The 17,887-nt window shown below is 35.5% G+C and overlaps 1 protein-coding gene and 1 long non-coding RNA gene across 13 annotated transcripts in view; one reads left to right on the plus strand and one right to left on the minus strand.

The window, feature by feature from the left end:
- The window catches only part of LOC137239736 (uncharacterized), a 169,812-nt gene that overhangs the window by 46,410 nt on the left and 105,515 nt on the right, over window positions 1-17,887 (minus strand). For all 7 annotated transcript variants that reach the window (XM_067765353.1, XM_067765354.1, XM_067765355.1 and 4 more), the window contains 2 exons: window positions 3,307-7,801; window positions 1,756-1,979 (listed from right to left, as the gene is read on the minus strand). In XM_067765353.1, coding sequence (XP_067621454.1) covers window positions 1,756-1,979; window positions 3,307-7,801 — 4,719 coding nt within the window. The remainder of the gene's footprint in view (window positions 1-1,755; window positions 1,980-3,306; window positions 7,802-17,887) is intronic.
- Window positions 5,886-17,194, plus strand: LOC137239742 (uncharacterized). Of its 6 annotated transcripts, none has more exons than XR_010949465.1 (4): window positions 5,886-8,861; window positions 10,058-10,161; window positions 15,531-15,819; window positions 15,885-17,194. It is a non-coding gene; the product is annotated as an uncharacterized lncRNA (long non-coding RNA). The 6 variants fall into 6 exon arrangements; XR_010949466.1 differs by having other exon boundaries at window positions 5,886-8,168; XR_010949468.1 differs by having other exon boundaries at window positions 5,886-8,168; window positions 10,061-10,161.

Consider the following 17,887-nt stretch of genomic DNA (forward strand, 5'->3'; position numbering starts at 1 on the left):
CCCGCTTAGAAAAATTTTCTTCTAATTGAAAAATCTTATTTCTAAAATTTTGATGTTGCTTTGCCCGGGAGTTGAACCCAGGGCATACGGTGTGATAGGCGGAGCACGCTACCATCACACCACGGCGGCCGCGACGTGTTATAAACTGCAATTATAAACTGAACAGTATCCGGCGAGCCTTGCAGATATTATGAAGGAACAAGGCGCATTTACTATTATTTATAATAAGTTCAAGTAAAAATTAAAGCCTACCTAGACAGAAAGGTTCCCTAGTTCTACAAAGAAAACAGTACCTGCCTTAAAAATAAAATGTATCTAATAACCCTTCGAAAATCTACCTGCTACCTGATATACGAATACTAACACATATATACCAGTAGGGTACTTAAGTATTAAATGGATATATTTACTTGAATGCTTATAACTTTTGTATTAGTCCATCGATTTTGTTGAATGAATACTTATTATTATTTTTTTTTGTAATAAAACAGAGCTTAGAGAAAAAAAGAAATCTGCAAACAAATAAAAAGTTTTCGAGATCCTTCCTCGCGAAGTACAAATTTTTTTTTATATTTTTACAAAAAAAAATTGAAAAAATCCGTAATTATTGTTCGTTATCTTTGAATCTGCAGGGCCTAGCAAAAAGTGTTGTATGCACAGTTTAAAGCAAATTTCATTACCTTTTAAAAGCTTCAAACCGTTTTGAAATTGCACAATTCGTCCCTGAGATATATATGATTAAGTGGACCCAATTTTTTTTTTTCTGAAAAATATCTGCGAAATATCTCAAAAAAGTTACCATAGAATTAAAAATAACTTTGATTTTCGGAATCAGAGGGTGATTCTACATAGGAATTTCATAATGGCGTCTCTGGTGCAGAAAAAAAGTTGGAATTTGTGATCCAGTGTTATTTTTAAATTTTTGTTCCGCAGTGTAATCTATATATATAAAAATCAAATTCTGTGTGTGTGTATGTTCGCTATGGAAACGTATTTCCCACACTTCAATTATCACCAAATTTTGGTTATAGGTTCCTTCGATCAACGGGAAGTTTTTAGGCTAAAAATAATTTCGATATATAAAAGGGGCGTGGCACCTCCCATACAAATGGAATCTTTGGTACTGCATAACTTTGAAGGTATACATGCCAGAACATTGAAATTCAGAAGGACTTATATGAGGTAAATCCCTAACACCACCAAGAAAATGTGGAATTGTGAAAAAGGGGGCGTGGCACCTCCTATACAAATGGAATATATCATACTGCATATCTCTGCATGTAGTAATGGTAGGATAATGAAAATTGGTAAGGAGCTATATGACGTTAAGTCCTAACACCTCCAGTAAAATTTGGAATAGGGAAAAAAGGGCGTGGCACCTTCCCTACAAATGGGATTTTTTAGAACTATGGCTGCCGTACAAACCCAGCTTATTTTAACACCTAAAGTTTGATTGCATTGTTGAGTTTGGCTGTTATTCCTTTTGGACGTTTAGTAATCTGCCGTCGTTAAAACAATTTGTTAGCATCAGTCTATCTACATCTTCTATAAAAATAAAAATTATGTGTGTGTGTTCCCTATGGAAACGTATTTCCCATTTCAATTTACAGAACAATAAATTAAATTATCAACAAACAAAACAGAAAAAATAACGCAACATTCATTCGATCTCGGGCGTTACAACGTACTCCGGGTAAAGCTAGTAACAATAATAGAACTAAAAGTGGAGTCCGGTTACGTCGTACGCGTACTTACCTCTCTTCCTGGCAATAATGTTCTCTCACACACATAAGGCCGCTGATCTGGATGTGATTCAATTAAATGTGTTTTGGCCAATTCAATATCGCGCATTTTGTCCGTACAATATATGCAGGTATATTTTTCAAGATTTGCAAAGTATTCACTTTTCTTGTGCAAGCTGTGCGTCTCTATTAAATGATTTTGCATCCATGAAATACTATTGAAGTGTCGAAAGCAATCTGTGTAAAATGTAGAAATAATTTAAACTTTATTACAGCATATGCGGCAGGCAACTCATTTTAGAGGCTTGCATTCCGCTTAGTACGGAAATATCAATTATAAAATTAAAGTGGTAAGAATTTGTCTTTGAATATAGAAAGTAATGTCAATAAGGCCCTCTGCAGACGAGTAGGCTTGTTATCGTATTGTACTCTTATGTTTTCATAAAGCCACGATGACGATACGCTTACACAAACAATGCGTTAAACGATTGCCTTAAAGAAACACCGCGCTCACAACTGACACGGGATATTTTCTTATGTCTGTGGGGCGAAAATACTCCCCATAAAAGATAGACTGAAATGCTGGACAAACAGTTTCTGCTTACTACCCAGAAACCTGAGCATTCTAACAGGCACGCTCAGAGACATCCACAAAAAGGCGTCGGACTACTATGCCAGAGATTTCCCGGAGTGCAAGGTTTGTCAAGGCCGAGGCTTTTTCAAAAAAGTAACATGTAAAACGAGCCACTAAACCTGCGACGCGTCACACTTGTTATACTGATCAATTGTTAACAATGTTCCTTTGTATTTTTAAGGCTCTAGCTACTATAGCGGCGGCAGAGTTGCCAGTACTCTATGCTAGGCTAAGTCCTAGAAAACTGCTAGTATTTGCCAAGATGATGGAGTTGTTCTATAATATAAGCCTTGATGCCTAATTGGGGTCATCCGTTTTGTGGTAAAACATATACTTTTAGCACTATGGAAACATTCAGTTGTTGTTGTAGCGATAAGAATACTCCCCGAAGGCCTTAGGGAGTGTTAACGATGTTGATGGTCCTTTTCCGGATGCAGATCCGGTAACAAGCACCATTGAGGTACTAGCCCGGCCATCTCGGGAACGATTTGGTATGACCACATGAAACCTTCTAGGCCATACCGCCCTCCCGCGCACTAGATCCATAAGGAAATTGGGGTCACCAGAGCCACGGCTGTTAAAGAAACAGGATTCGCCCCGGGTAGGTGAGCTTGACAATTGGGTTGGAGAAGCTATATATTGCGCTGGCAACCACTTAAAATGTTGCGCTACACAACCCCTTGAATCAATTTGGTATTTTAGTCGCCTTTTACGACAGACATACCTGTCGCGTGTATATTCAAAGCCCACTAACCCGATGGGGTGACACATTCAGTCTATGTGAGATCTTTATTAACCGGCCAGTTTAACGTAACCTAAACTTGTACTAACAAACATTTAATACTTAAAAAAATGTAGGTAAAATTCCAGATTTTAAAAAATAATTATCACAAACGTTCCATAGCCTAATTGATATAAATGCATGCTTACCTTTAAATGGGCAAACGAGCGGCTCAGCATTATCATTTAGAAAATCCAAAATATTTGTTGGTATACTCATATCCAAAACAGAATCTACAGTGCACTTATAAACCAGCACTTTCTCTTGTGACGTATGCATACGCTGCGCATGCGCTAAAACATAATTGGGCATAATTGCACGATAGCAACAAATCGAACATTGATAATGTGCATTTTGATGTTTCTTTTGTATATGCTCAACTAACATTTCCGGCGTATTACAAAATTCAGCATCCAATTGACAATAGGCGCATAACAAATAACCTTCAGGAGCCCATTGACTATTACGATGCTCATTCAAATGTTGCAATATTGCTAGACGTGAATCGGTGGAGAATAAACAATCAGTTGCCATACATTTGTATAGGCCAAAATAGTAGACACCATTTGGATAATGACGATACGTTTTATGAGTTGAATTGAATAGCAACATTTTATTATTGACACACTTTTCCTGCTTTATTGGATGTGGCATGAACAACATCTCTTCTTTGGTGGTATCTGGGTATTCAGATTTTATAAATGGAAACGGAATGTGGTTTTGCATTGACGACAAAGAAACATTGTTACTCTTTGCTATGGACGTTGTTGTTGCAGCATTGCTGCTAACGTTGTGTACATTACTGTCTGACATATTTGTATGCATGTTTGCAACACCAGTCGTCGACAAGGTACTAGCGCTCGCTTCTGATTTTTGTTTATTTGCGTCTATTTTGGCAGGATGAGGCGCCTGGGTTGATGTGTTTGTTGTGACATTAAACAAATCTGCGTTTGTCCAAGTTACACTTTGTTCATCATTGCTGATAACGTATTCTTGCGGCACCAGTTGCTGCTGTAGCATATCTTCCGATAATGCTTCATTCCTTACAAGTATATGATCATCATCTTTAGGCAATTCGAATTTCTTATTCAATTCAGTTGTGGTATGCTCATTATTTTCTTTCTCATCAGCACATATCGCTTCATCATCGTTTATAGCAGCCAATATATATTTTCGTATAAAATTTGAATCATCTTGTCTTTTATCGTGATGATCACGTAAATGTTTATATGTATTAGCGTCATTTAATTGTACAAAATTACATATTTTACAAGCATATACATAAATAACAAGTACATTTGGCGGATATTGGTAGAGTAATTTAATGCGCGCATTTCTACAATTTTTCGAATGACATTTATGTGACTGTATATCAAATTCGAATGGTTTCTCCAAATTACAACCGCCACATTGAAAGGCATATTCGCCCGTATGTGCAGCGAAATGTTTATAAAAATTAATAAATTTATCCTCTACCACATCCTCGCAGAATGCGCATTTAAGTGAATATTTCTTAAAATTATTATTAATTTTTTTGTTAGCACCAACGTTGCCAACACATTTCGTAACGAGTTTTGCAAAACGTGTATTTGTTTCTAAATTCTTTAAGATGGCCGCACTTAAACGTGATACATATGATTCAGTTTTATGTCTTTGCTTATAATGATTTGTTAAATCGGATGGTTTCGATCTACAGAGTACACACAAAAAGGTATTTTGTTCAGTCATACGACTATTAACATTTTTACTTTTTACATTTAATTTGGCCGGTTTTGTTTCAATCAAATGATGTGCTGTTTTCTTTGTTTTTGTAGTATCTTCAACTAGTTGTATATTAATAGTTTTATTAAGCTTATTGCAGAAAGATGGCGACGTAGGCGACGACGACGACGACGGCGAGGAAGAGGTCTCTTTATCAGCACGCTGTGTGTGTTTGCGTATGGTTTCAACGGAGAGACGTTTTAATTTTAAAATTGGTTCACGTATTAATTTCGTTTGTTGTTGCTTTTGCTGCATTTCGTTGTTTTCTTTAGATGCAGTTGGCGACGCGGGCGTGGCTGAAGTATGTGTTGTTGAAGACAACAACAAGGACGATGATTCTGACGACGTCGAAGTGGGTGAAGTTGATGAAATTCGGCGTATGCGTTTAAAGTTACGGTTCTTTACTTTTGACTCCTTATAACTTTTTCTTTGCCTCTTAAGAGAATTCGTTGTTTTAGCGCTCAGCAACTCCGTATCTGTTGCAACAACTTCAACTGCTTGTTGCTTGTTACCATTGTCTAATAAAGATGTCGTGGATTCAGCTTCACACTGTTCTGCTTTCGTTGTATGCGTTGTTGTGCTTGTTTTCGCATCTGTCGTCACCGCAACATTTTGTCTTAAAACATCTAATATTTTATCACCGTAAGGTAATATAGTTTTTAAGATCATACTTCTTAAATCTGTTTGTGTATCAATTTCCGTTATATTGTGCGCATGTTCCGCATGTTCTTGTGATTTCGCTGTAGTAGCATTTGAAGCAGTCGTTGTTTTGTTCAACGTTAGTTTTGCTTTTAAATTTTCTGGATTTTCCGTGGTGGTTTTCTTTTCCTTATCTGCATAACTACAAATAATTCTATTTATACTACGTATGTGCTGAGATTGCTCATCATCATCATCATCAACAGTTGTTGTGGTTTGTTTCCTCTCCAAAAATTTGAGAAAACGTTCATCTTCTAATAATTGTTCGCCAATGGTTTTCAAAATTGCATCTTTCAAATTTGGAATTTGCTCAGCAGCAAGCGTATTAGTAAGATTCTGTATTTGTACTGCGTCTTTTGGAGTTGTGTGCAACTTTTCATTTTTCGAAATTCCACGCGAATTTTGCGTTTCTTCTGTTATTTTCGCATCTTCAGCTATTCTAATTTCCTTCGTTCTTCTCACTTCTTCTGTTGCTCTTTTCACTACCTCAGCCAATCTCAACTCTCGCCCTTTTCTCGCTTCTTCTGCTGCTAATCTCGCTTCTTCTGCTAATCTCGCTTCTAGCGCTTTTCTTGCCTCCTCTGCTATTCTCTTTTCCTCTGCTATTCTCTTTTCCTCTGCTATTCTCTTTTCCTCTGCTATTCTCGCTTCCGCTGCTCTTTTACGCTCCAATAATTTTATTTCTTGTTCCGCTTTCAAACGCCTATACTCACCATATGTTATGGGCGCATATTTTGGTAATTCAACAGTTTTTGTAACGGCACCACCAACATTTGGCGGAGCATTTGGAAAATTTTGTTTAGCTACTGCCGCGACAGGCCCAGTTGGTGTATGTAAATTTTGACGTTGTTCTAAATATTTGCGTATACGCGGATCTTTCAAATTTACTTTAAAAGGTGGTGCCGTGGATAAACTAACAGCTGTTGGCATATTTGTACGTTGTACTTCAATGGTTCTTAGTTGAGGATACGGTGGTGGTGGCGGCTGCATAAGTGTATTATTATCGTTTGGTGAAGAATAGTGTTGTTGTTGCAGTTGTTTTTGTTGATGGGTATTGTTAAAGCCGTTTTTGTTGTTATTGTTGTTTAAACTATTATTTGGCATATTTTCATTTGGAGATGTTGCCAAATTCAAATTTATATTTTGCAATAATTTTCCAACATCGATTTGACATTCTTTTGTTAAATCTTCATAAATTTGTTTAAGATTTTCAATATCCATTTTCTCCAAATTAGTTTCATTTATATCAAAAACAGACGACCCAATCACTCTGTCAACTTGTTCACTGCTTTTTACTGCTTTATTTTGCTCATCATTTGGCAACTTGCTCTTTTGATGTCGGTTTTTTGGTTCCTCAATCACCTCATTCAATGCCACACCCGGCGATACCGCCTTAGGTTGTTCATCAACCTCCGTTTGTTGCTTAGGAACTTTGTCATATAATATACTACTTTCAAAACGCTTATTGCTGTTGTTGCCCTCTTCATTTTCTTGTTTAGTAACTTTGCCGTTTACTTTCCCACCTTCGTTGTTTTTATTACTCCCGTCATTCTGTAGATCGATGGCCCTACTTTTGAGTATTGCTACCTCCTTTGGTACTTCGACAACCTCATGATTTCTTGCATCTTGTCTAGGAACTTCTTTAGTTTGCGAGCCTATATAAATAGGCTCATCAACATCGGTGCCTTCATCCATATCAGACTCTTTATTAAGTAGCTCATCTATTTTATCTACAACTGCCAATTGTCGATCAAGCGATAAGCAATCTTCTTCAATTTTAAAATCAGCTCTTCGTTTGAAAAGTTTCTCTTCTTGACAAAATGAATCTTCACTCGTAAGTGTAGTATTAAGAACATTACTATCATTAGGTTCATCATCATCATCGGATTCTAAACAAATCGTTTCCTGTATGCATGCCGGAGCTGCTGTCGTGGTGGTGGCAGCATCTTGACCAACATTGTTTTTATTAGACTCTACTACGTCCGGTGTTTTCTGTGCATTTGACTGTTGTGGAGAAGAGGGCGTGGATATGATAACAACATCATCGTCATCGTCGTCCTCAATGATACTGACATATGTGGTATCGTCGTTATCTTCATCATCGGAACATAAATTTACATTGCAGCATTTAGCTACTGACGGCGCATGTACATTAAATATATCCATAATGTGTCCAGGTACTTTCTGTGAAAAAAGAAATTAAATACAAAAAAATGGTTACAACACATTTTCAAAACTGAAAAAAGAAATAAAGTTTGCATGGAAGTGATAGAAAAGTGCAGTTGGAAGTGTGAGCGGAAGTAGTAATAGTTTTGAGAGTGGGAATAGGAGTGAGTTGGCTTGTAACGGCAGCCTTTAAACTAACTACGCCCCCCTGCACTGGTATGATTGCGAAAATTTATTTCCCCTACTGTAGTCCCATCTCTATAACCTTTCATTAACCGCCTAATTTATCTAATCCCCCACTTTTCATCATATAGTTTCAGTTGACGGCGTCCACAAAGCAAAGCAACCACCACCAACGGTGCTAGGCACAACAGATCCACCAACGGTAAGAAGATACATCCACCCTTTAGTGACTAAGCCCAAAAGTGATATCGAATTTAGTGTCATTTTCTCAAGTGAACTTTGAAGTTTGTCTGCGCCGTAAAGGAAAATGTTTTTCAGATTTGGACAGATAAACCTCAAAGTTTACCAAAGAAAACGGCCTTTAAATGCTTTCCACGACATTGTGATGTCCGGCTTATATATTTTTTATTGTTTGGTTTTCTTTGTAGAATCCCCATCACCACAAGAAGAATAGTTTGCAGCAACCGTGCGAGGCACACAAACCACCAACAGTCAACACACCAACTCACAATTACCAAAAAACCACACCGATTCACGGTCACCAAAAACTACAAAAAACCACCCCGAACACGAAAGCCACATAGTACCACATAAAACACTCTACCATTTGTCCAAATCAAATAGTCAGAAAATCGCATCCACACCAAGAGATATCATAATTCCACATTCACAACCGCACGCATTCGCAACCGACCACCGAAACACATATAAGCTAACACACAAAAGATATACATTCGCATTGACAACCACAACCACATAAATACACTCATACCCTTAGCTAAGAATCATCCAGCTAGCAACCATGCCCGCTGATCACAAAAACACCACGACCACATTCACACACGTAAATATTAAAAGCCACATTCACCAATTTCAACAACCACCAGAACATACGGTAAGCATAAACATAACCAAAGAGCAGGGGGAAGATCACTTTCCAAAACACAACTTAAAACACACGCAAAGAGAGGGCTGCACATCACATCACAGCACATCACATCGCACCAAAGCATGTAGGAAAACATCACATCACAGACACTAGCCGCGGTGAGTTATATTTATCCGGTCGCTGGTGTGAATTGCTGCATCAGCAGGGCGGTGGTGAGAAGATCTCAAAAGTAGAGTGCGCTCATTACCTTTTCAAATTCGCCGCAACAACGACAATGGCCACCTTATACTAATCTATTAAAGCTTATCAATTTTCCAACTCTTGCTAGTCGAAGGGAAATGCTTGGTGTAATATTTATGAAAAAACTTTTAAATGGATCAATTTCGAGCCCATTCCTTCTGAACGTAGTGAACTTTTGCGTTCCCTCTCGGACATCGAGACACTTCAAACCTCTTCTGCTGAAACAATATTGAACGAATTTCGAACAAAACGAACTTTCTCGGCGTTTATGCCAGGATTATAACTCTCATTCAAACACATTTGATAGCTCAGACTACCTTTTCTCCATAAAATAGATTGTTCTCACCTCTCTTAATAATTAATGTATAATACGTTTGCTTGTTCTATTTAAGTATTACGCTTGGCTAATGAAATCTCTTCTGTAGCTAAGCAGTCTCAGATCGCGAGGCTTGACAAACCGCTGCCCATCAAGGACTCGGCGAAAACAAAAACAAAAAATTAAAAATAAATATCACACCACAACCCGAGGATACATGCACAGAGGCGACCGACAATATTAATTTAGTTTTTTTGTTTAAAAATAATGTTTTAGATTGTAAGTTTTATAACCTGAATTTGCCTGTAACGCCTAAGCATGAAATATTTTTTTTTTTGAATTGTAGTTTTTTTCATTTTCTCATTTTATATACATACATATTTTTCGTTACAACCCTACCACCCAACGCTAACCGCTTTTTGCCATTTTCAACTCGAACTCCAACACAATCTCATATTTTTCTGAAAACCCGCACTTTTGTGGGATATTTTCAAAATTCATATAATTATAAAAAAAAATCCTAAAATAAACAGCTGTCATCACAAAATTGATATTTACGCAATTTCTTTAAAAAATAACGCTTTTTGACTGCAACATTTATTTATTGATTTTTAGATAACTAACAACAATTTTTTTTCTATTTTAGCAGTTTTTCCAATGGAGGTTCTTGCAAGTTTACTTGCGAATGATGGAGCTATTAGAGATGCATTGTGATATTGGCCTGCAACCAACAGCTGCATCTTGAACATTGTAAGTACATACATAGTTAAATGAAAGTAAGTTACAATTACATTGTACATTTTATTTCTTTTTTCACTTTTTTCATTTCATTTTAATTTCATACCACTGCATTTCATTTTATTTTATAATATTTTGTTTTATTTTATAAAATTTTATTTTGTTTTACTCTATTTTTATTTTATAAAATTTTCATCTATTTTTGTTTTATTTAATTTTAATAAATTTTTTTAGTTTTGCTTTATTTTATTTTATATTACTTTATTCCATTTTAATTTATTTTATTTAATTTTGTTTAATTTAATTTATTTTAATTTAATTTAATTTATTTTATTTTATTTTTGATTTAATTTAATTTTATTTTATTTTATTTTATTTCATTTAATTTAATCTTATTTAATATAATTTTATTTGATTTTATTTTATTTTAATTTAATTTCAATCATTTCATTTCATTTTATTTTATTTTATCTATTCTTATTTTTATTTATCTTAATTTGATTTGTTTTATATTATTTTATTTTATTCTATTTCGTCTCATTTTATTTTATTTCATTTCATCTAACTTCTATACTTTTAATTTCATTGAATCTTGATTCGTTTCCTTTCATTACTCCTTATATTACTTCATTTAATTTAATTTTGTTCCATTTCATTTCGCTACATTTTTTGTTCATTTAGTTTCATTTCATTCCATTTTGTTTCATTTAATTTTCTTTCATTTCATGTCATTTCAGTTTCGTTTCGCGCTTTAATTCATTGCATTTACTACATAGCACTTCATTTTATTATTTTATTTTATTGCATTTCATTTAGTCGAACTTTATATCATTTTATTTCGTTTCATTCCGTTTCATTTCATTTAATTCCATTTCATCTCATTTTATCTTATTTAATTTCAATTAATTTCTTTCATTTCATTTCGTTTCACTTCATAATCTATTTTATTTGGTTTCATTTTATATAGTTTCATATCATTTCGCTCTATTTCTTTTCATTTCCATAGGATTTATATTTTTTTCATTTCATTTTATATCATTCAATTTCATTTCATATAGTTTAATTTTTGTTTCTTTTCCATATCCTTTCATTTTATTTCATTTCGTTTAATTTTAAATAGTTTCAAATTTTTTCGTTTCAGTTAATTATTTTCTGTTTAATTTGACGATACATTTTATTTTGTTTCATCTAACTTCATTCCATTTCATTTTATTGAATTTTTCTTTTCATATGTTCCACTCTATTTTTGTTATGCCAATTCACTTTATTTAATTTTATTCCATTTCATTTTCTTTAGTTTCATTCCAACTTATTTTTTTTTACTTTATTTATTATTTTATTTTATTTACTTTATTTCATTTTATTTTATATATTTATTTGCTTTAATTAAATTTTCTTTTATTATTTTGTTTTTTTTTTTTTCATTTTACTTTATTTAGTTCAGTTTATTTTATGATGTTTTTTTATCGTTTTAAATTTTAGTTCATTTTATTCTATTGTTATTTTACTAAATTTTTTTTTTATTAAAAATGTAAATTATATAAAATTTGCAAATTAAAAAAAATAAAAAGTATGGAACATTTTGTTGAGAATATTTTGAATATAAACAGTGAATAAAAAATTTGGAGCATTTTTATGGAAATTTGTGGAGCATGTGGAATTTTTGGGTATTAGGAAAACACATTTTTGAAGTTTATTTAAAGACGAAGGTTTCTCAAAATTTTTTATTGCTTCTATTCTATCATTTGATGGTTTAATCCCATGAACCAATAAACAGATCCCGCATTAAAAAATGAGAGAGCAAAAAATTATAGTTGGCTGTGAAATAAATTTTCTCGGCGTGACGTCACGCTTTTGACACCAAGTTTCGTTGCTGACGCAGTGTTCAGACTTTATTCGAAGTATTTTGCTCCGCTCTTACCTCCTACTACATTTTTTATTTCAAAGGTTTATTTGGGTGGAATTGAAAACTAAATAGTATTACTACCTAATATCTTTTGGTTGAAGTTTTTATTGTATACGTATGAAAATATGATTGTTTACAAGTGACGATTGGATGAAATGACGTGAATTCATTGTTTGTGTCTTAAGACATGTTTGTTGACATTTTACTCACAGTTTTTGTACTTTTTTCGTACGGAATGAGAAAAGGACTAAAATGTAAGCAAAAAATGTGTCCGGGCGCGATCTGTCAGTCCTGCCAAAATTCAACATACGGCACTTCTTGAAGTTTTATATAAAAATGAAGTACGTTGAGTCAGTGTGGTTAGCTAACCCTGTTTTGCGATAACTTGCACCAATTGGGGGCACCAAGCGAGGTCAACTCACTAAAGGTTTTCTCTTTCCTCTGTTTACAAATGGCCGGAGCGTATTTGTTCATCTAACATGCCCTAGCTAGCGAAGCCTTTGGATTTTCAATCGCTGCACTATCGTCATATCTGCGTAAAGCTCATATAGCTCATCATATATTATCATTCTATACTCGCCGTCGACATCATGGATAGCACACCTTCCATCATTCCGAGCCGTACATCAGGACAGGTATCATGAGTGACTTGTAGAGCGAGAATTTTGTTCGTCGAGAGAGGACTTTACTTTTCAATTGCCTAAAGAAGCACTTGTTAGTTATTCTTCGCTTGATTTCTAGGCCGACATTGTTTTTGCTTTTAATGGTGCTTCCCAAATGAACGAAATCCTTCACAGTCTCGAATTTATATCCGTCAACAGTGACGAGGCTACAAAGGCCTCGATGACAGCAAGTACTTCGTCTTGTCCAAATTTACTGCCAAACCCCCTTTTTTTGCTTCTTTATCTTATACCAACTCTTCGCCTACATGTTTGAACAGCCCGGCGGGTATCCCGTCATTACTTGGCACCTTGTGATTTTTTAGCCATGATATTGGATGCCGGGGAGTGCTTTTCATCATCGGCGATCGGGAGACGAACCCGATGTCTTCCCCCACACTCTGTACGTCAGTTACCAATTCGCTATTATCGTTCCTACAGGAATCTGCACCGGTCTTGAAACCTATTGTCATTAAAAGAGCATGAAATATGTATGGTAAACCGAAAATAATAATAATATTTTTTCGCGATAAATATCCAGGGAGATAGAATATGGTGTGTTAATGGGAGCATTAATTGGTCATCCTACAGGTTTTGTGCCGACTCCATGTGCATCTGATAAGGCAGATAACTTTTTTGCTGAGAAACATTTCATGGCAAAAACAATCGAAAGGTTTGCCAAGCCACCACATCAATTTGATGTTAGTTGTTCGCCCGCTTTCAAAATGGAAGAAAAAATGTACTCTAAAACTTTTATTTTTACTCCGGCGTAGTCGTTTACTCAGGTAACAGTTTTAAATACTCCGAACACTGGTAGTGAAACATGAGAGAAATGTAATAAATGGAAAAATTTCAAAAGCGCTACGTCATCAAACTTTTTTTTCAAATTCGATTACAAATACAATTCCGGAATGCGGGATCTTGGCTCATTTGATCATGGTTTAATCCCATTGACTGAAATGTCTTAACTTAAAAAATTTATAACTGGAGAATTAGATGTTTCTACAAATTCTACCCTAAACACTCTCAAAATATTAAGGGATCGCATTTCAACAGTTAGAACAAAAATTTTACATCACAATAAAGATGTGAGCTTTGTTCCAAAATCACGCGGGCAATGTGAATATGTTTTTGTTAAAGTTAATCAAATTTCAGGACTCAATCCACCTTATGAAGGACCTTTTAAGATAATATCAAAACACAAAAAAAAAACATTTAGGCTTAAAAAAGCTAATCGTCGCTGCGCTAACGAAAACAGTTATGTGTTTTTTGTCAAAATTTTTTTATTGCATATTTCATTATCACTATATAGAGCCCACATTTCTGCATATGCCGTTTTTTTATATCTCTTTTGGTTTAGAAGTGACCGAAAACAGCTATGTGCTCACAGTCCTAGAAGTACTCTGAAAAGCGGTTATGTATTTACTTGCTTATAATTTTTTTTAATCGCTGGCGAAAATGCTTTGGTTTCAATGTAAAAAATAATAACAAACCATCTTGTTTCTCAAGGCAGCCGGTTCTATGAGCCGGAGCAACTCGGGATTTTTTCCGACCAAGGGCTGTTATTTCAATGTAACCCTATTTAATTTGTTGCGTCCCTCCCACAAATTGTCATCCTCCCACCAGATCCTTGCAGCGGGACTGCGCCATATTCTCCTGCTCCGGGAGGATATCGATCCCAATCCGGGACTTGTGCCTGACCCCGGTCCAGATAAATGGTTTTGCTGCGTTTGCCGGAAAAGAATCTTTTTAGGACGGTCATACTCTTGTCAGTGAGTCACGTGCAAGGGATGGTTGCATCGGACAGGATGTTCTGGGCTGGACCCCAAAACCCGAAGTCCCGGTAACTTTTATAAATCTTTTGTGGCTCCTTGCTGTTTACACCCAAGGGCGGCCCGTAGTCTACGCCTTAGCGGCGTAACTACCTTCTAGCTGCCCCGCTGCTCAGCAAGCCACAACAACACAGAATTCTGCATTTAAACTGTAATGGGTTACACGGAGATAGTTGATTTCATGAAGCGGCATAACATCCGCATTGCAGCGATCCATGAGACCTGCTCTGGATGTAACGTCCAAAGAATGCGAGAGGGGAAATGGAGGCGGTCTCGTGTTAATCACCCACCACTCAGTGCAATATAATCTATTTGATCCTGACATCGGCATCACGCTACCGACTGTCTTACACCCTAAAATCTTGGCTGCGACGTTCGATCACGATCTACATTTTGGAGAGCATAAAACCGCAATTGTACCGAAAATCTAGAGCCGTAGTAAAATCCTCAAAACTTTTACCGGCAGCTCTTGGGGTAAAGACAAAAAAATGCTCATTACTACTTACAAAGCAATTGGCCGGCCGATTGCAAGCTAGTGATGGAACGATATTTCGCTATTGGTGATTGCATCACCGCTATTGACAAATCGCTAATAGCTATAGCTATTGCAATCCAAACATATCAGTGATTGGGGATTTTCCTTCATTCGATTCTTTTGAATGACAATCACCTCTGGCAATAGCAATTATAGCGATTGGCGATTTTCCTTCAGCATGAAATACTAATACTAATAGTGATAGCGGCGAAGCAATCATCGATAGTGAAATATCGTTCATAACTACTCATCTGGGTGATTTACTTTCCGACTGAGTAAAAAAGTTTTTGGATACAAAAAGCAATTTTCTCGCAAATTGGAAAAAATATACTTTTGCAAAAGTTTGCCAGCTGTTATCAAAAAATCGGGATAGTTGTCTTAAGAACTGCACAACGAAAAAAATTTCTCGTCAACAGATAGTGGGTAAATAAGGGCTGCTTTTTGTGCAGAGAAATTGTGGAAACGGCGAACGGAACAAAGCAAACTTGTGCAACAACAATTTCGACGACGAAGTGATGTGCAGTAATTGCAAAAAATGGTTTGCAATGGGCGTGGAAGCACATCTGGTTCCCAAATTGTTAATCATTCGGTGAGGGCTAAACATAAGGAAGTCACCCTACATTCTGAAGGTCCACTTGGAGAAACAGTACTAAAATGTTACGCGCGTGGCGTACGTAATGTATTTGTAATAGGATTCATTCCAGCACAGGCTGATTCTGTTGTAGTGATGTTATGCCGGTAAGCTGAAAATGGAGTAAATATTAAAAAGTGTATCTATTTAAACGAATAAATTTAAATTTTAGTCAACCATGTGCAACGCAAAACTCTTTGAAAGATATGAATTGGGATCAAGAACAATGGAAGCCACTTATAACTGATCGTTCGTTTTTGCCGTGGTTGGTTAAGGTGCCTACCGAGCAAGAGCAGTTGCGTGCACGACAAATATCAGCAGCACAAATAATTCGGAGGAATTATGGAAGGAAAATATTGATGCAACATTTCAGGATTTAGAGAAGCCAGGTATAGATACTGAACCATCACAAGTGCTATTGCGTTATGAAGATGGTTATAAATACGAGAAAGTTTTTGGTCCACTTGTGCGCCTAGAAATAGAATACGATAAAAATTTAAAAGAATCACAAACACAGGAGGGTATAGAAATAAGATGCGACGTTGGCTTAAAAAAAAAAACAATAGCATATTTTACGCTTGCTTAAACTGATTCGGACATGAAACTAGGGTAACGTTTTACAAGACGGTGCCCCACCGAATTTTTGTCGAAATTTATCAAACGTTGTATCAAAAGACGCGTCTAGACCTCCGTTCTAAGAATCTGGAAGCGAAAATCAAAAATTTTATTTCAGTCAAAAGTTATTTACAAAAAACCGTAAAACGACCCCGGGAGGGTGTGAAATATGAGGCCCGATCCACAATTTTTTTGCATATAACACCTTTCTGGGTTGGCGGCCTTCGGCCGCGCTTATAAAAAATTACCCTGGGTGGATTCGACACCGGTTTGGGGATCAAAACTAAATGCGCGCAGAACATCTTTCTGCATTAGTGTGTGTGTGTACATCAAATGTGGCAAAAAACAACAACCACATGGAAATTTGAAACGATTTTTTGCTTATATCTTTTGGCAGAAATAAAAATTTAATTTTCGCTTTCGGATTCTTAAAACGGAGGTAGAGACGCGTCTTTTGATACAACGTTTGATAAATTTCGAAAAAAATTAGGTGATGCACCGTCTTATATCCCCAGAACACCACGTATACAATTCAGCGAGAGTACTCCCCATTAGGGAGAGAAATGAAATGCTAACCAAACAGTTTCTGTTGAATACCCAGAAACCTGGGAATCCAACTGACATCTGATTGATGAAGCTACACCTCCCAGGGGCTTCAGGGGTCATCTCCGTAAGCATTATGAGGAAATACGGCACAAATTTCATACATTTCCCTACCGCCAAAAGCTAATTTTAATCACGTTTAAAAGCAGCTATGTGCTTTAAAACGGCACAAATATTTATCACGTCGTTATGGGTTAAAAAACATGCTTTTTTCCTTCACACATCAATAACATACTTTCCATAAAATATTTCAAAAAAAACTAAATTTTTTTTGATCTCCTGAACAGTTACTGAAAAACACAAAACTGTTTTTGTGAGCGCAGCGACGTAATATTATTAAAATAGTATCAATAAGCCATTTAAAACCTGCTCATATATCATCTAACTTTACAACTGAACCTAAAACAACAACTAAATGTGTGGTACTTGTTTATTTTACCACTTATATATGTTATACAACAAAAAAAAAATAATAATTTGTGTTCAATGTTTTCTTTAAATTTCAAAAATATGTTAAAAAAAAAAAACTTAAAATTTTATTATTATTTTTATTCTAAAAACGATTCAGATTTGTATTCACATTTCCTTCAATTTCTTGTATTAAATAAAAAACTAATTTAAATATTAAATAGTGTAACTTAATGTGTATAAGTAAAAAAAACATTTTGACATAACATTTTGAAAAAAACCTTAAAAATCAAAAAAAAAAAATAAAAAAAAAAAAATAAAATTTCGCGCTCGAAAATTATTTTTTTGGGTATGCGTAATGCACCTGAGCCCAGATCCTATCGAAAAATCGATTGCGCGATATCGGTTAACTTTCGTCCATACAAATCGACCCACCCTAATGACAACAACAACAGCAACCCACGCATGGTTGGTAGGGAATGATCGCTTACCCAAAAACGCACGATACATATGTATTAGTCACTTCACACACATCTACATATAATTTTA

Source organism: Eurosta solidaginis, chromosome 2, assembly GCF_040869045.1.
Source record: "Eurosta solidaginis isolate ZX-2024a chromosome 2, ASM4086904v1, whole genome shotgun sequence".
NCBI classification, from domain to species: Eukaryota; Metazoa; Arthropoda; class Insecta; order Diptera; family Tephritidae; genus Eurosta; species Eurosta solidaginis.